This window comes from Symphalangus syndactylus, chromosome 2 (assembly GCF_028878055.3).
Source record: "Symphalangus syndactylus isolate Jambi chromosome 2, NHGRI_mSymSyn1-v2.1_pri, whole genome shotgun sequence".
Classification (NCBI taxonomy): domain Eukaryota; kingdom Metazoa; phylum Chordata; class Mammalia; order Primates; family Hylobatidae; genus Symphalangus; species Symphalangus syndactylus.
In genome coordinates, this window is record NC_072424.2 from 106,971,558 (window position 1) to 106,991,392 (window position 19,835).

At 35.5% G+C, this 19,835-nt stretch overlaps 1 protein-coding gene across 2 annotated transcripts in view; it reads left to right on the forward strand.

Annotated features, from left to right (window-relative positions):
• Nucleotides 1-19,835, forward strand: part of LAMA2 (laminin subunit alpha 2) — a 625,547-nt gene that overhangs the window by 353,432 nt on the left and 252,280 nt on the right. For both annotated transcript variants that reach the window (XM_055263701.2, XM_055263709.2), the window contains exons 13-16: nucleotides 2,051-2,152; nucleotides 3,970-4,181; nucleotides 12,558-12,669; nucleotides 18,948-19,061. In XM_055263701.2, coding sequence (XP_055119676.2) covers nucleotides 2,051-2,152; nucleotides 3,970-4,181; nucleotides 12,558-12,669; nucleotides 18,948-19,061 — 540 coding nt within the window. The remainder of the gene's footprint in view (nucleotides 1-2,050; nucleotides 2,153-3,969; nucleotides 4,182-12,557; nucleotides 12,670-18,947; nucleotides 19,062-19,835) is intronic.

Consider the following 19,835-nt stretch of genomic DNA (forward strand, 5'->3'; position numbering starts at 1 on the left):
GAGCGTCACTGCCTGAGCTCTACCCCCCGTCAGATCAGCGGCGGTATTAGATTCTCACAGGAGCAGGAATCTTATTGTGAACTGTGCATGTGAGGGATCTAGGTTGCATGCTCCTTATGAGAATCTAATGCCTGATGATCTGATGTGGAACAGTTTTATCCCAAAACCCCTCCTCTGTGTCCATGGAAAAATTATCTTTCATGAAACCAATCCCTGATGCCAAAAAGGTGGGGACTGCTGCAAGTTTCTATTATATGTGACTTTATTATAAATAGGTATGAAAAACACATTAGCAAATCAAATATCATAGGTGATCTTTTTCTACTTCATCTATAGTCTTAACAGCTTTGACATTCAAATTACACACAGTTTGACTCTTTTTATTGACAAAATGGAAAATTATCCTTAATTCAAAATGTATTTTATTTGGGCATATATGGTGATTTCATATATTAAGTTGGTATTTTTCTTTCCTTTTTAGAGAAGCCATATTCAAGAAAATAGCATGTAATTCAAATTTTAAATAATCAGAATAGATTTGGAAGCTCAAAATTTTGGAACCTTATAGGCCTATGTCCCAATATTCTTCCCAAACCTTCTTTCAAAAGTATTTATTAATTTAGAAAATTCTAAATAGTTCAGTCCTTTTTTGAAATACATACAACATAAAACTTTTTTTCTCCTGCCTTTCTAGAATCCTTTTATTGAGAAAATGTGTAGCCGATCTGAAGAAGCATGCTATGTGAAATTTTGAATGTTTATCTTAATAGAACCTAAAATCTTCTACGTAGGTTCACCCCTCATTACTCACAATAATGGCAGGTGCTGTAGTCCAGGCAGATATTTATTATTTTATATGTGAAAAGACATTCAAATAAGGCCATTTCTCAGTGGATTAGGGGAATCAGAGTTTTCTGAATTTAAGTTCCTTATAGAGCCCCACGTAATGAGCTCCTAGAAGACATTGCAGAGCTGCAATTTAAAATCCTGTTTAATCAGCCATAGCGAGCTATGTGCCATTCTCTGTGGAACACTAAGAGGAATCAGAGTTCCTCCTCCTCCATCCAGTGCACTCCCAGCCAGGAGTTGCTTTCTGGTCAGGGTTGGCCATGAAAGGCCATAGAGAGCCAACCCTGCAAAGCCAAGTCTCCGCATGTCAGCACAGAGCAAGCAACAGAATATAGATCATCAGCTTTGTTTTATGAATGTCTCTATTTACAGTGCTGGAGTGGAATTTTAAAAAAAGGATTGCAACATTTGCATTGAGTCTGTCACTCACAACTTCAATTTTGATTCCTGTCCTATAAATGATCTTGCTTTCCCATTTTTTTCTTAATTTCTACAAGGTGACTGTCAATGTCAAAAAATGTAAACCTCAAGTGTACATTGCATGAGGCTTGGCATGTATATTAGAAGGAAATAAGTTTGCTTAATGAAAAGAGGGTAATATTTATTCAAACTAAGCCTATTAAATTGCACAGAGGAAAGTATACCTTCTTTGGCAGTTTTGTTTGAATTTGAATGTAAAATAAAATTTACTGCTAGCCTTTTGTTTTTCTTTGACCAATAACATTTCTCAGCTTAGTGTATGGGCTATGTAAAGTGCCTGTCAAATGGAGGGATGTCTTTGTTGAAAGAATCCAGACTCGCAGAAAGTGAGTGACTTTCTGGGCAGATGTGTAGAAATCTCCCAATTGTGACAAAGATCGTTCTCTGTTTGGGATTTGTAAGGCTCAAACTATAGACTAAGAAGATGACAGGAGGATCTGGTGTTTGGCTTCACGGAACTTAACCTATTTCAGCAAGCCTGCAATACTGGGGAAAATAATACATACATTTATGTTTATGTCAGTCTTGCAGTTGATGGGTAAGTTTCGTAAAAGGTTACTCCTAAATAAATGCCTATCATTCCTACTCCGTACTCCAGTGATTTCTGCTTCTTGCAAATACTGCCCTATAGAACAATAAAATTCTTACACAACAATAAGTAAAATATGATTTAATAGCCCATCTCCTATCTTGTAATGATTATGCATCTTCTGTCTTGTAGCTCCCAGCAGTAGGAGGACAGTTGACATTTACCATATCATATGACCTTGAAGAAGAGGAAGAAGATACAGAACATGTTCTCCAGCTTATGATTATCTTAGAGGTAGAGTACTGAGAGCATGTTCACCTGTGTTACTTCTGATGTTACTTGAGGTTCCCAGTACTGTATTTTTTACCTGCCTGGTTTGGCATTGACTTACATGACTACTAACAAAAATATACCTTAGGAGTTTTTTATGCCACTCTTGTGTTTCACTCTGAGACATATCTAGAAGATTGAGTATATTTGTTGGGTTTGAATGATAAAGGAGAACTTTAGACCAGACTGGAAATTAAATTTCAAGCATAAGGACCGTATTTCCAAAATATAAATATTATGAAAGTGTTTAGGTACATGCTAATTTACATGGTTGTGTTTTTCCCATTTTCTCTTGCTTCCAGATAGATTTTATTGTCTACTCCCTTGTTTATATTAGATAAAATAAAATGAAACAGGAAACTTGTTTATTTAGCTATAGTTAAATCTTGACTTCAGAATCCTGTTTTAGGTAAGAAAGGTACAGGAGAAACTGCTTTCAAGATTTGAAAGGCCATAGGCGATTTCAAAATGCTCGAAGCCTGAAGTTTCCTTAGAGGCTGTCTGCCACCCTTTCTTATCATATCCATTCTTTCCAATAATGTATCCCCTCCCCTTGACATTGATACATATTCAGAGGCACACACATGCATGCATGTTCATTATTCCAAATGGGTAGATGTTAATTTAGCATGAGGCTCTGTTGTTTTCTGTCTTGAAACTTTCATGCATGTGAATCTCTGACAAAATAAAAAATTCTTTTCTCAAAATGGACATTTTTCAGTATTGGATGAAGTGGTCTGCTCTCTCTCTCTCTGTCTGTCTGTCTGTCTCTATCTATCTATATACATATATATGGCAACTAGATGTATACTTTGGAATCCCTTTTAGAAGAAAGAAGTTCTCTAAATGTAAAGTGTTGAGTGAAATTATGTAGCATTCATGTGAATGAACTAAGACAAGAAGGATTACCTAAATGTCATAGGTCATTCAATATACTCCTTAGATGCCATTATCCTATTTTGAGAATTAGACTGCAGTCTTTTTTATTGTTTGTTTTTCCCCATGTAGAAAGTTCCTTTAAAATAATAGCTTAATTCGGTTTTAAGTTTCTTTCCCTGTTGTTCTACACAAGCCACATCCATCATAAAATAATATATTTGAAATATATAACTTTCGTGCACTTTTGTCAGTTCAAGGTGTTTGTAATCACATATATGTTTATGAGTTGTCAGGTAGCTATTATTTTAGTTAACAGGGAACTAAGGTCATGCCAAACCAAGAAGCATATGCTCCATAATGCATTTGGCTAAGGCTAATATTGAAATTGCATTGCCTTCCCTTCATGTATACCACAAATATATTCCCTGAATGACAGGGAAAGCCAACCTGAAAATAAAAGTCTACTAAGGCTGGGTGTGGTGGCTCACGCCTGTAATCCCAGCACTTTGGGAGGCTGAGGCAGGTGGATCACCTGACGTCAGGAGTTTGAGACCAGACTGGCCAACATGGCAAAACCCCCACCTCTTCTACAAATACAAAAAATTAGCCGGGCTTGGTGGCAGGCGCCTGTAATCTCAGCTACTAGGGAGGCTGAGCATGAGAATCGCTTGAACCTGGGAGGCAGAGGTGGCAGTGAGATGCCACTGCACTCTAGCCTGAGGGATAGAGCGAGACTCTGTCTCCAAAAATAAATAAATAAATAAATAAATAAATAATAAACATAAATTTTAAAAGTTAAAAGTCTATTGAGGGTGGAGGATCCAAATATAGATATGTTTGACACTTTTGTACCCTCTTTTCAGTTTTTACCCTTTTTTATTTCTTTTTTTTTCCCCCTTTAGGGTAATGACTTAAGAATCAGCACAGCCCAAGATGAGGTGTACCTGCACCCATCTGAAGAACATATTAATGTGTTGTTACTTAAAGAAGAATCATTTACCATACATGGCACACATTTTCCAGTCAATAGAAGGGAATTTATGACAGTGCTTGCGAATTTGAAGAGAGTCCTCCTACAAATCACATACAGCTTTGGGATGGATGCCATCTTCAGGTAAAATCAAGAACTGCAGCCCCAACGTTCACACATTCATTTACTTTCGGGCAAAGGTGCAGGAGCCGCCCTAGGAGTGAATTTTTTAAGGCACCTAGGATTTGCTGTCTTCAAACAGCAGATAAGAACGGAGCCCTAGTTTTCTGAAAGGCTTTCCCCTTAAACCTTTACAGTTGTAAATACCCAGAATAAATTTGTCTCGGTTTTTATTATTATTGATGATTCTTTCACAATTCTGTCAGAACCTGTGATCAATAACGATTCCTATATTGAGAAACGTTATAGTGGAAAATAAAGTCTCCTTTATGACGGCTCACAGAGTGGGAAGCTAAAAAGATATAAATTCCAGGGCACCCCTATTTGGAAAGTGGTTTTTAAAATATTTCCTTCCAGTAGTTGTTAACTAGTTTCTGGCTTAATAGTATATAGATTGTAATAAGAAAAGTAAGTCTTTTCATTTAAGTAACCACCCATCTCACTATAAAACACTTTAAGACTATAACAACCATATGGTATAAAGGAAAGAATATGAACTTTGGAGCCAAACTGAATAGAAATTCAATAAGCTTTATTGCTTATTGTATGTGTGACCTTTGGCAAGTGATTAAGTCTTGAGGAACGTTTCTTTTCAGTGTAAAGTGGATATACTAATGCCTACTTTTCAGGGTCTTTGTTAACATGAGATGTGATAATTAGGAAAGTACTCATCACCTAGAACACTTTCAGTTTTTTCCTTGTTCTCCCCGCCCCCTTTTTTTTAAAGAGTGAACTCCCTGACTTGAACCAAATATGCTCGTGTCTGATTAACTGCTGTAAGCTGCTTTGTTTTTTTATTTTTAAAACAATGACATTTTTATCTGACAGAATTTTAACTTCAACTGTGTCTGAATGAGCTCTTTACCCTTCTCGTTTTCTACTCTAATAATAAATAACACAAGATGTCATAGGAACTTCCTTCTAAATCAGGTTAAGTTAGACATTCAAATGTGACCCCAGCCTGACACCCCGGTATACCTTTAATGAAAGCAATGTCTCCAATATTGGAGTTTTTATTGCTGACACCACCACCTCTCACCTCCCTGTCCCCCAACATTTCCCTGTGCTGCCTAGTTTGCCTTTCACTGGTAATATTTCAACTTAGTCTAATCATCATTACCATTTCCCAAAGGAGAGAACTGCAGAATCATAAACAGAACCATTGCCAAACAATGTACCTCTTTTGCATAGACAATTCTTCTAGAAGCTGGGTTAAAATGCTATGGAGATGAGAAACAGCACTTAGGAATTAATTATGTTTTTCCCATTTAGTAAATAGAGATTGTCATGATGTTTAAACAGTACAAAGAGATGAGTCCTCCAGCTTTCAAAATGACTGACAACCAAATTGACAAAAAAAGTGGCTAGGGGGCTTATTTATTTTTGTCAGCATTGCTTTTCAGGCTAATTAATACAAAGACATTTCCCCCTGATTTATATTGGACAGTTTCAGTGTCTACCCATCTTAAAATCACTGGTTTCATTTGCAGTCTTCTGAGGTTTCACCATACAGGAGGAATGCATTCACAGTGTGGCTCTGTGAAATGACACAAGAGCTAATCCAAGTAGGTGGCTACTTTCTGTCACCTACACTACCTAAAGCACTGTGGTTCAATAAGTAAAAGCCAATGTCAGATTTGAAACTCCTACCCACTCAGGTGAGCTGAAAGTCGGCATGAATCCAGAGTCAGTCAGTAAGCTTGTTATATTTTATGTTTGATCTACTAGTAGATTGAGTCATATTTGTAAAACATCACTTGAATTGATTTCAACTTGTCTTGCACAGTAGGCTTCTGACTTGGTATACTGTTTGTGTGCAAGCACCAGTAAATTGAAGCTCAACAAAAATTCATATTTAGACTTATTTACAGTGGATTTACTTCCGTGGCAGTTCTTTCAGCAAATGGGCTTAGGTTCCTCCAGTTATATGGTTAGATGGAATTGTATAACAGAAGGAGAACTGGACTACGGGTCAAGGATTTTGACTTTTGTTTTCAAGTCAGCTATTTAATAGTTGTAAACATAAGTATGGCTTTGACCTCTTTGGACTTCAATCACTTCATCTGTAAAATAAGGAGGAGGACAATTGCTCTGCCAGCTTCAAAAGGTCGCCGCAAGAATTGAATTAGAGAGCTGCAAAAGCGCTTGGCTAGTGGTAACCCAGCACACAAATATAAAGCATTTCTATCTTATTTACTTCATCCCAAAGGATCATATTTTCTTCAAATACCATTAAGACTTAGAGACCTCTAGAGAAAGGCACGTACTGATATTTCCATACATATGACAGTTCTTACTATAATTTTTTTCCAGAATGCTGAGACGCATTAGATAAAATTAATTTATTTTCTTCTCGCTGTCCTCACTAGGAAGATGAAGGCACAAGTAGAAAACTTTTCATTCTTCTTTTAATAATATAAGAGAAATCAACCTAACTGAACTGTGCATCTTTCACCTTTAAATTCTCCAAGTCTTGGATTTAGTAACATCCTTGGTCTTTAAATCAAGAAAGGCTTTTATGAAGCACCTATATTAGATATAGAACTCTGCACAAAGTGTATTTTCCTCTTACTTTACAGTAGACATTAGTAGAGTTCACCAAATTTCCAATCTCATCCATAGGGGATATTGCATTTCTGTAATCCTGGAGGGTAGATGTGTCACATGACTTGGTTTAGCCAATGAAACGTGGCAGAAATGATGTATATTTTTTTTCCTAAGGTAAACATTGAATTTCCAATGTGAGACTTTCTGCAGCTTACTCAGCAACCAGAAGATTAAAAAACAGCCTGGGCCCGGGCATGGTGGCTCATGCCTGTAATCCCAGCAATTTGGGAGGCTGAGGCAGGCGGATCACGAGGTCAGGAGTTTGAGACCAGCCTGACCAACATGGTGAAACCCCATCTCTACTAAAAACACCAAAATTAGCCAGACATGGTGGCATGTGTCAGTAATCCCAGCTACTCAGGAGGCTGAGGCAGTAGAATCGCTTGAACCCGGGATGTGGAGGTTGCAGTGAGCCGAGATCCCGCCATTGCACTCCAGCCTGGGTGACAGAGGGAGACTCTGTCTCAGAAAAAAAAAAAAAAAAAAAAAGAGCCTGGAATACTGATTTAGCACACACAGGTCAGCTGCCCTAACAGTCACCCAGGCCTGTAGAGGATTTTACATGAGTAAGCCTTTGTTTTCTGTTAAGCCATTGAGATTTCGGAGTTGCTACCACAGCATAACCGAGTTCATCGTGGCTTTATCATGATACAACTCATGAGTATTGCTGGAAAATAAATACAAAATCCTTTCAAGGCAAGATATTTTTACACAACTTTTAGTGTAAATTTTGGGGTTTGGGATCAAAAAAGATTATACAGAATTTATATAATAAATAATCTAGAAAAATTCTTGTAAACAAAGGAGTCTTTGATAATCATAGAAATAGTATTGATAGGTACAGAGTATACCTCTGCCTTCTGAAGTTAATGATTTGGGTAACTACATTTTGAAGACATTTTACTGATAACACTAGGACTTAAAAAGATTTTTGCAGCTCCCTTGGCATCCGGCTATTGGTAAGAGGTGCAGCCAATATTTTACCCTACGTTTCCCTCCCGTTATCTTTGACTACCTCCCAATGCTATTCTGTAAGTGTTGGATTTGTTCAGTCTGCAAATATTCACTGGGCACCTTCCATGATTATCTCTCTAAATCTCAGTTCCTCTTCTATACAAGGGCAGAAACAATGTCTAAATTTCAAGATTGACAATTAAGCGAAAACATAATGTATGTTAAGCACCTGAAATAGTATCCAACATATGTTGGGAGGCAATGCAGGGTAACAAGGAGATCTCTGGTTTTGGAGTCATGCTTAGGTTTGAATCTATGCTGCACCCTTTGCTAATGGTATTGTGTTGGACAAGGCTCTTTACTCCTCTGAGCCTCAGATTCTTCATTTGTAAATGTGAATAGACATGGGTTGTTACATTGTTTATTGATACTTAAATGAAATGTCTTTCCAGCCTGTATCATAATGCACAGAAGATAGTAGACAGTAAGTAGTAACTATTAAGAAGCAGTCATTCTAGGCTAGGCTATAAGGATACAAAGGTGGACAAATGATTATTCAATTCAAATAAGGCATTGTACAGTAGAGAAGACAGATATACATATACATACTGTACATTTATGATAACATAAATAGTGCAGAAGAAGTGTGCACAGTGCATATAAATAGTGCAGAAGAAGTGTGCACAGTGCATACTGGTAGAACAAAGAAGGAAGAGATGAATTCTTGTGTTAGCGTTTAATACACTTTTAATAAATGGCTGCAAAATATCAGTTTCTGTCAGTTACTGCTCATACTTGATGTGGGATTGAAAACGTTTGGACAAAATATCTTGCTATATATATATAAAGCAAATATATATAATTATATATAAAGCAAATATATATAGTGGGTAGAAAAAAGACAATTGTAACATCAAGGGCATTTTTGTTGTTTTAAAGTATAATATTCCGTACTGGTTGTTTTACTGTAATATAGCATATCTTACTCTGGTGGGAAATATAGTAAAACAAAAATATTGAGTTTAAGGCAGCACCAAGACAATGTTTCTGAAATAGTTCCAATATTATTCATAGTAGCTTGTATAATTACGTCCTCTCTCTTCATCCATCATCTTTTCCGTATTTTCAAGGCATAAAAATAAGAAGGAGTAGTCAGCTAAAGCATTTGACTTAGTTGACAATTCTTTGGTAGCTCATGCATCTCTAAAATTTAGTACTTTATTATTGCCAACATTATGTATTTAAATGAATGCAGCTTGATATCAAGAAAATGACCATATTGAAGGAAAAAAAATAAACTACAGCCTTCTTCATGAGTAACACTTGAAACTGTTAAACACATTAAAATCCCATTTAACAAATAGCAGAACCTAATGAACACTGGGATTGCTCAGTGAATACTAATGTGGAATATTACTGGGAAAGATGTTTGAGTGTTGAAGTTTCTCATAGCTCAAAATGGTTACACAGATTAAGGAGAGGAACATCTGTTGTTCAAAAGACAAATGAAATTTGTCAGTTCACTGAAAATATTTTTGTTTTTGTATCTTTTTTAAAACTGTTTCTTAAAGTAGTCAACTGCTCATTCTTCTATTTTGAAATTTCCAGAACTCTTTATTTAAGTTTTGCATGTCAATTTTATATCAGAAATTCTTGGACTGTATCTAGATACAGTTAATCAATCTGCTGTTTAGTAAATTGTGGTGATCTATTGTATGATAATCAACTAGTATATCAACCATGAAATCATCTAATTCTGAAATTAAAATGATCAGAATTATAGGTTTATCAAGTGACAGTCCATTAATTCCAGGCAGTTAGATTTCACAGTACATTCAGGTGAGTTCTGATCTCTGGCCTCAAGTTCTAATGAGAACGGTTTCCATTTATTTTCTATGTCAAATCAAACAAGTAATTTGTATTTTACTTATCTGATTTTATTCATCTGAAGTGTGGCTAGTAGGCTTTATTGTATCCTTTGCCATGGAGTTTGTTAGTCATTGTTTGTAATAGAACTGTTTTCCATTCATCTATTCATTTATTATTTAAGTATTTAGTCAGTTACTTTTGTATGCATCTGTCCATCTATCTACCCATCCACCCATCCATCCATCCATCCATCCATCCATTCATCAATTCACCCATTCAACAAAAGTCTACTGAACATGTATGGAGATGATCATGCTGCATATAGATGGCAAGATAGGTTTCTGTTCTCAAGGAGTAGCCCATAAGCTCATGCCAATATAAGTACTGTCTTTAGTAACTCTTCAAAACCCTGTTGTGTTAAGGAGACTTATCAGGCCCAGAAATTCTGTTTCTAGATATACATCCAAAAGAATTGAAAATAGGTATTATGTGTTTATGAATATGAATAGCAATATTATTTATGATAGCTCAAAGGTAGAAACAATCCAAATATTCATCAACTGATGAATGAATAAACAAAGTGTGGCATGTACATGCAGTGAATATTAGTCATTAAAAGGAATGAAATACTGATACATGCTACAATGAAGTTATCTAGAATAGGTAACTTCATAGTGACAAAAGCAGATTGTTAGTTTACAGGGGTTAGAGGAAGAGGGGAACAGAGAATGACTGCCTAATTGATTCTGGGTTTTCTTTTGGGCTGATAAAATGTCTTAGAATTAGATATATGTCATAGTTGCACAACATTGTAAATGTACTAAATCACGGAATTCTACAGTTTATTTTTTAAATTTTAAATAGGTTTGAAAATTTTCATCCTACCCCAAATGTCCAAGTTCCTCTCTATGTACAACTTAAAATGCTTAATTTTATGTGATGTGAATTTCACCTAAACTAATGACAAGAAAAATAAATGCCTGTGACACTGCATTTTTCATTGACAGGGTTCCTTGGTGAAGGGGGAAAAAAAAGCATTTAATGATTTTCAAATGACACATGTAACTTAAACACTAGAGCAGTGATATTTGCCTATTCTAGTACCTTCTACCAGGTTGTCCAAGATGTGCCCCTAGAGAATATAGCATTCGATTAATAGCGTTGGATGAGTTTATTTACAGGTAAAGATAATTTGCTTGTCTTTAGAGGGTACCATCTAGCACTCAGCAGCTAGGATGATCTCATCCAACTGCCTATATTTGGTGATTTCAAGGTTAATTTCCTTTTCTGCTTCCTGATCATATATGAGCTCATACATATTCAAAAGTACTGTCAAGTGTCTAGGATTAGCAAAGTGGGGGTAAAAGCAATGAAAATTTTAGAAATCTGTTGCTGAAAAGCTTGCAATTTGGATAAAGATCATCACTTTTGAAGATACGTTTACACCTTGTAATAAGCCTTTTAGCTTTGCTCTCTGGCTTGATTCCCAAATTCCCAGCATTGATTCCCAAATCTAAAAAGTTATTTGGTAAGTGTGAATCACTGATCAACAAAAATCTACCATCATTCCTGAGAAAGGAACTGAAAATGCAGGCCATAGCAAGAATCAGTTGTTTCTTTCTTATGGTTACAAGATGCCATATCGTATGCTATAAAATGTCTATCAGTAATTTTTAAAACTGTAATTATTATGAGTCAATAGTAGTCATTTAATTATATGCTCTTAGAGCTTATTTAAAATTTATTTTCATACACTAAAATGATTTGGAGATACAAATAGTGAAAAGTATATTTCTTGTAATGTTCTTGTAGTCATTTTTATTTGGTTTCAACAATGAAAATAGGTTAATAAAATGTCTAGTATTTCATAATAACCTACTATGTGTTACATATTATACCAAGAAGTTTATATTCATTTTTCTTTTAAATCAAGCTCATGGTGTATGGACTATCATATTATCTCCATTGTATAGAAGAAAAAATTCAGGCCTAGAAGGAATAAGTTATTTTCTTCTAGGCTACAAGGCTGGTAAATATCAGAGACAGGATATAAATCTTGGTCTATTTGACTCACAAAACTGTATTCTTAATAATTAAGCTTTTAAAATGTCCTTTTACACAAAAATAGAAAAAGCAAGTAAGATACCAATAACATTTATTTAAAATGTGAATGCATAATAAGAAAAGAAATATGTGTGTGTCAGCATTTTTTTCCAATTTTCCATTTGGCCAAACCAGCTTTTATCTAAAATAATGAGTTATGCCAAATCACTCTGGTAAAATCACCAGATTGTACAAAAGCACCAATGAAGTGAAGGCCATAGATACAGAGAACAATGGATTTAATTTAGGCCAAAAACAAATTCCAGAGATCATTCTAAGTCAGTCAACTGAGCACTTTGAGAAAGTTTAGCTTATACCAACTACAAACAAGCAGGTTTATCTCTAAGAAAAAGAAAACAAAATTGTTTCCATCTTTTATTTCAATTTAAAAGCTAAGATGGAATATTAATATTGTCTACTTCTGCTTTCCTTGTTTAAGCACTAAAAGAAATCAAGCAGTCATTGGAATGTTTTCTGTTTTAAAAGACCCTTTAACTATATGATTTTAAAAATGTCTATCTCCAAAAAATGAAAATCAAAACACATAGCCAAGAGCCAAGAGACGAGGAAGAACATTCTCATGTCTGTTCAGCATTTGGAGGTGGTGGTGATTGTCAGCACTTTAGACTGAGCCAACTTGACCTAATGTGACAAACGACCAGAGCTTTTGGTTATGGTATTCATCAGCTTCCTTTCTCAGCATACATAATTGGCTTATATTTATGTCATTGTTGCTATACGATTCCTACAGCAGTATAATACCTAAGAACTTTACTTATTCACCATCTCTTTTTTCCTCTGCCATAGGTTGAGCTCTGTTAACCTTGAATCCGCTGTCTCCTCTCCTACTGATGGAAGCGTTGCAGCAGCTGTAGAAGTGTGTCAGTGCCCACCAGGGTATACTGGCTCCTCTTGTGAAGTAAGCTTGCGAGAATGTATCCTTAGTGCATTCAAAGTTCCCTCAACATTGCTTTCAATAACCTATTCTAATAAGAGCTGTTTTTTCCCATCAATAATTACACAAATAATGTGTATCACTTAAAAACAAAACTTGAATGTCTACCAAAAGCCGTGGCTTTCAACTAGAGTATTAACCACATAATTTCATCTTGTAACTCTTTCTCTCTGAGATATTTTGCCTGTAACTGAAAATCTGATGTTGCTGTCTTTACTACATATTTGATCTATTGTATGCTGGATGGTAGCAGAATAGCACTTCAAAATATTTTCTCTTCGTTTTCATCATAATGTTATCCAAAATTTAGCACTCTATTTTTTTACTTTTCTCTCATTTTTTAATTCTGTATCACACTTTTCCTCTACTTCATTTCTAAGAATACAACCAAATCACAATCATCTGAAGCATACAATCTTCAGAATGTCAAGAATATAATATATGGAAAAAATACCTTGATATAGAAAATTGCCTACAGGTCTTTGATTTGTTTAGCACCTAATGTTTGAGATATTTATTGTTGTCTCAATATCCTAGATTTATAATAAGATTAATGGTTCTTACTTAATACCACAGTGTGTCATCTTAAGGTAACAATTTTTATTTGCTTCTGTGTATTTTCTTTTAGGTTGTGTGAAAACTGGTTTTACTTGAAACCTGGTCAAAAAATGTGAACACTATTTCCTTGACAGAGGGCATGGCTTGCAGATAAATAGGAGCTTAGTTTCTTTAAAATGGTGCCTTTAAGGAATCATTTGAGTGTACTGAGATGTTCCACTTCAGAACACTACCTCATTATGCCATTTATAGAAATACTCTAGACATTGCTTTGTCAGTTCTCTCGTACTTTTAAAATAATGCATACATCTAGAGATACGCAGTCATATTCATGACAGCTGTGTTTCCTTTAACTGAGCTCAGATTCACCTTTCTAGAAATAAAACTAGATATAACTTATAGAAGTACTTGCTTTTCCAAAATTCATGTAGATAAGAGAAAGGTAATTATGGATATCAATTAGCTATGTCAACTCAAATTTGATTTTACATATAAAATACACAATATATTTGATGAAACAAGAGCCTTTCGCTCTTGATTCCAACCAGACTGCTCTATTTGAACTTTTAAGATCCTCTCTCAATTGGCATAATAAATAACTTAATTCTACTCTTGATTTAAGGCTTGCTTCCACATACTTTATTCTCATCCTTTGCATTATCTTTTATACAAGTTCTAAATGCCCATTGAATACAAAATTGCTTGAATATTGCAATTGCTTAATTGGCTATGCTTTTAGTCTCCTCCTTCTCACCTTCAAAAATATTTTTGATACATTCTAGATATGTTTGATAAATTCTGTAAATTTACCTGTATAAATTATCAATAAGTACATACAACATAATCCCTGTCCTTATGGAGCTAACAATCTGTTTAGGGAGGCAATAAATACCTATGAAAAATGGGATCTCAGCACTATATAATTAAGGGAGCAGTATGTTCCACAGAACACACATGCAATAATCATTCAGAGGGATGAGCTACTGCAGTGGAGAGAGATGTAAAGTGTCCTGGAGTGGAGAAATCTTAAATTGGATGCTAAATAATGGTAATAGATAGATAGAAGCATGTGAGTGTGAAAAAAAAAGGAGAGATAATAAAAACTTCCTGTATCTGTCACACAATAATTGTTTGATAAATAAAGTTACTTTGTAATCCATAAAAGAACTTAATTGAATCCAGAGGCAATGAATTTTGAAACTTTGGATTTTCTGTCTGACTTCTTCATTTCTTCTACTCTCTGAAATTAATTCATTTTTTTCTTTATCAAAATTTCTGTCCCTAAATTCACTATTATTCAGTCCTATCCTTTCATTATTTCATTTGCTTTTCAGTTAAGTGTGGTTTGTAAGGCCAGTCATTCTAGCCTTGTTATCACTAATATCCTGGGATCCCTTAAAAGCTGAGTAAACGCCAAAGACCATTAATGTCTTAATTCCAGCTTGCTGAGAACCTCTAGCCAAAAGCAGATCAAATGACTCCATTGTAGACATTCTCTTTTACTTCATTTGGGGCCACAGTGTTGATTCAGAATCTTTTTTCTCATTTCTACTTGACTTCTTATAAAGTGTTCTACAGTTAAATCTTACAAAAATTTTCTTACTTTCATAGTGCTGTCATCATAGATTTCACTTGACAGATGAGACAGGTGGTATACTATTAAAAAGAGTTTTAGGCAATCTCAGTTTCTTCTTCTATGTAATGGAAATAATATTAACCACCTCATAGAATTGTTTGTTTGTTCATACTTTCATTTAGCTGACTAGTATTTGATGAGCATGTATTTTGAGACAACAAGACCCTACACATGGAAAATAATGCCATTAACAATACAGATATTGTCCCTGTCCTCAAGGACGTTGCATTGAGTGGTAGCATTAACGATATGCCAGAAAGCAAATATAAATAAATGTGACAAATTCTAAGAAGGAAATAAACAGGATGAAATAAACAGGGTTCTATGATAAAGTTACTCCAATTGGTTGTATGAAGGTTAGAAAGTCTACTTTGTAAAAGTTTGTCAGGAAAGGCTTCCTGAGGTGGTGACAGCTAAACGGAGTGTTGAAGAATGAGAGGGACAACGATGTAAAAAGAGCTGCTAAGGAAGAAGTGTAGATCGTGGAGTCTGTAAGGACTGGAAAGAAGGAGCATGGCTGGAGCTTTGTAAGCAAGGGGAAAAGTGGGACAAGATGTAACTGGAAAAGCCAGGCCATTAGGAGCTTTGCACATATGATAAGAACTGAGCATTTTATTCTCATGGCATGGAACATCATTACAAGCCTTTTAGCAGAGTAGTGGAGTAATGTAATGATCTGATTTACATTTTTGGGTTTTGGGGTGTTTTTTGTTGTTTGAGACAGGGTCTTGCTCTGTCACCCAGGGTGGAGTGCAGTGATGCTGTCATAGCTTACTGCAGCCTCAAACTCCTGAGCTCAAGTGATCCTCCTGCCTCAGCCTCCTGAGTAGCTGGGACTACAGATGTATATCACCGTGCCCAGCTATTTTTGTTTGTTTTAACAGAGACAAGATCTCAATATGTTGCATAGGCTGGTCTCGAACTCCTGAGCTCAAGCAATCCTCCCAACTCAGCCTCCCAAAGTTCTGGGGTTACAGGCATGAGCCAACGCACCCAGCCTGAGTTACATTTTTTTGAAGAAGGCATTATGGCTACAGTAGGAAGAATGTGTCTTAGGAGGGCATGAATGATAGGAAAGAGAAGGGTTAATATGTAGTTGCAGTGGAACACAGCAATGACAGTGGTTGCTGTTAGGATCATGGCAGGGGATATAAAAAGAGTTAGCATATTCTGTGTATATTTTGATAGTAGAACAAATAGGACTTACTGATTCAAGACTGTATGTCAGGGGAGAGATTAAAGAAATAAAGAGTTTAAGAATGAGTCATAGATGACTAGTTTGAATGATTGATCAGTTGGTTGTGGTGTCATTTACTGAGCTGAGGAATAGTTGGTGGGGGTGGAAGAGGGGCATGGAATCCATAGTCCAGTTTAGAAATTTTCCGTTTGAAAAGGCTGTGAAGTGTAAATGTCAATGTGTGTTTATAATATTCAGGTCTTAAATTCAGCATGTCTGTCTGGTCTAGAGATGTGTTTTTGGAAGGCATCATAAACTGTGGAACTGAATAAAATTACCCAGGAGAAAGTGCAATTGATTTAAAAAAGAGAGAAAAATAACCCAGCCCAAGCCCTGAGGAGCTCCTGACATTAAGAAGCAGGGTCAAAGCAGAGGAGACAGCAAAGAAATATGGTAGAAATTTGGGAAGTGTGATGTCATGGAAGTTGAGAAAAGAAATTGTGGGAGGAAAAGGAGTCAGCTAGGCCCAAGGCTGATGAAAGGTCGGATAAAATGCAATTGCAGAATCGTCCATCGAATTTGGCTGCATGGAATTTGGTGACAAAGACAAGAGCAGTTTTAATTGAGAGGTGGTGACACAAAACAGATTAGTATGGAATGAAGTGTGAAAAAGAGGTGAGGAATATAATACTTGTTAAGTGTCGTGTTACTGAAAAGAAAAACATAGATGACTAGAAAAGTTATATGAGGCTAAGAGGACAGTTTTGTCATTTGTGTTTTGTTTATTTTTGATGGAGACACTAGATCATATTTTTTTGTGCTGATAGTAATGACCCAGTAGAAAAGAAAGTTATTACTAATGCATCAGAAAGAGTGAATATTGAGAAGACATCAGATGCTGGAATCAGATGACAAGTGGAATAATATTCCTTTAGGAGGAAGGACCCCACATTCCCCACATCACTTGTTTGGAATGGGAATATGGCAACAAGGTTTGGAAATATATGCTTAGATCTCTGGACTTGTTAGTGCAAAGACAGCTTTAATTTTTTCTGTGAGTAATAAGATAAAATCACTGGCTAAAAGAGAGGTGTAAGGAGTTGGGAAGTTTGAAGAAAGAAGACGTGGTATGAGTACTGCATTTGCAGAGTATTAAAACAAAAAAAAACTTATTAAGGAAAACTTCATGAATATCTGTCTGAAAACAGTAGATTAGTTCTCTCCCTTTTCTCAACATCCTTAATTTCTACCCCCTTATGAATATGTAGCTTCACCATCTTTTAAAAATGTATATTACAGAAGGAAATCACTTCTATAGTGAATCTAGGGAGGCAAAAAATTTAGTGGGGAGAAAGGGGAAGGGATTTAATTGGGAGAAATGGAAACGGAACAGGATAGAAATTTGACAATTTTGGATTGGTTGTGGGGGTTGAACAATGAGAACACACGGACACAGGGAGGGGAACATTATACACTGGGGCCTGTTGGGGGCTGGGGGGCTAAGGGAAGGATAGCATTAGGAGAAATATCTAATGTAGATGATGGGTTGATGGGTTCAGGAAACCCCCATGGCACGTGTACACCTATGTAACAAACCTGCACGTTCTGCACATGTATCCCAGAACTTAAAGTATGATAATAATTTTAAAAAGAAATTTGACACTTTTTTTGGTACTGCTCAAATTAAGGGGAAAGTTTATTTTATTTTCAGATATGAAGTATCAGTACATAAATTTTTTTATGTGTTTGTTATTGATGTTCAAATTTGAGAGTCCTCATATCCTGAGGCAGAAGGAACATTTCCACGGACACATAACACAATTCTATATCCTTTATTACTTCAGTGGTTTCTCTTTTGTTTCCTTTTTCAACTGGAAAAGAAGGGCTTTTCATGATATATGATGTTGTACTCAACCATCCAGAAATATAGTAAATAACCCACAAGATGCAATTTCACTGGAGGGGGATCATAAGCTCTTAGAGGGCAGCAGTATTTGCCTCGCGCTTATTTTGCATCTCATCCACTTTGTAGTAATCCCCACAGATGGAAAACTTAATTAAGGATGATGGGGAACTTAGAGCAGGCACTGACACAGGGAATCTAAGACTCAAATACCCTGTTTTAATCAGAATTCAGTTTTTATATAATAAAGTTTCACGTTTTAAACAAGGAATGAAAAATACAAGCAAAGTTATAGAAGAATGCCATAAAATAAGCTATCAAGAATGTGGGAAATAAATCATAAACTTTTTGTGTAAATTTAAGAAAGCATAATAGGATGGAGGAAATTTAGCATGAAATACATGAATTATATATGTGTAGAAATTAGCTGTGTACATGGTCAAATATAAATGTGAGTGCTGCCTTTCTTCCAAATCATGTCAAAGACTTTTTGGAAATGATGAAGTTAAGAGCAATTAGTCTGTGGGCAAGTGAACACATTCCAGAGAATCAAAATTGCTTGGGATGACATTGGGTACTCTCTTAGGCTAAGATTATATGATGAGTCCTTTTATATCAGCTGCTTTTTTTACAGTACTTTTTCTTCTATTTCCTGTCTGTGCCTTTTACTTTAAGACTGTCACATTTCAATTCTTTATATCTCTGCTTTATTTTACCATTTCAGAAGCGACACCAAGCTAATGCTTCCTCTAATCTCATACCTGCCAATAACACTAAGGTCAGTGCAAAGCCCCAATGTCAGGAGGAATAGCTCTGTCGCAATGTTTCAATAATGGCAATGCTTTGACAAGCACATTTGATGAGTTTCCTACCTGTTATTTTCTATTATCAGAAAACAAACACAAACAAACAAGAACACCTTTTTGTTTTAATCTCCAAGACTGACTAAAGCCTTATCTTTCTTTCAGTCTTGTTGGCCTAGGCACAGGCGAGTGAACGGCACTATTTTTGGTGGCATCTGTGAGCCATGTCAGTGCTTTGGTCATGCGGAGTCCTGTGATGATGTCACTGGAGAATGCCTGGTAAGTGCTGTCTTCTTTGGGGGTGCTGATTGACAAGGCTGAAATCACCTCAACAGATGCTACAATTCAGTTACTACCCTGGGGACCTTAAACACTTGAGTCAAGAAGTGCTTTAACAAAGATCTTTGTATTGAATTGAATTGGAACTGAGAATGCTCTTTCATATGTGATCTCCCTAATGAGTATGAGGAAGTGTTTATTCATATTAATCCAAGAATTAAATTAAAATCAGATATATTTTTATAAGGCATAACTTATGATTGGAGATATAACTACCATGAATATATATGGTTTCACTTCCTTCCATAAATCTATGAAAAGTACAGTGTACTTTTAAAATAGAAAATAATTTATATCCCCATAATATGAAAAGTGTAAAATATAACCTTTATAGTAAACATAATTAAGGTTCCCTCATGTTGAAAATGAAAACATACTACATATTTTTATTTAAAATGTTCAGAATTTAACTAAACACATAGTGTCATTTGTAATTTAAAAATAAAAACAATATGTAATACATACTCACCAGAGCTGCTTCTCCTTTACAATTAAGTCTAAGCTTTAACCAGAAAATAGGCTTTATAAAGTGCAAAGCACTTTCCATCCTGCTAAGAAGCCTTAGGATTGGAGAATTACACTGAATAGACCATTCTGATTAACTCAAGGGCACATTAGTTTTATATTGTCTGACATGGCATGAAGCTTGAAACAACACTTCTCATTTCATTAGTCTTGCAGAAACACAATTTAAAATGGTGCCAATTTAGGAGG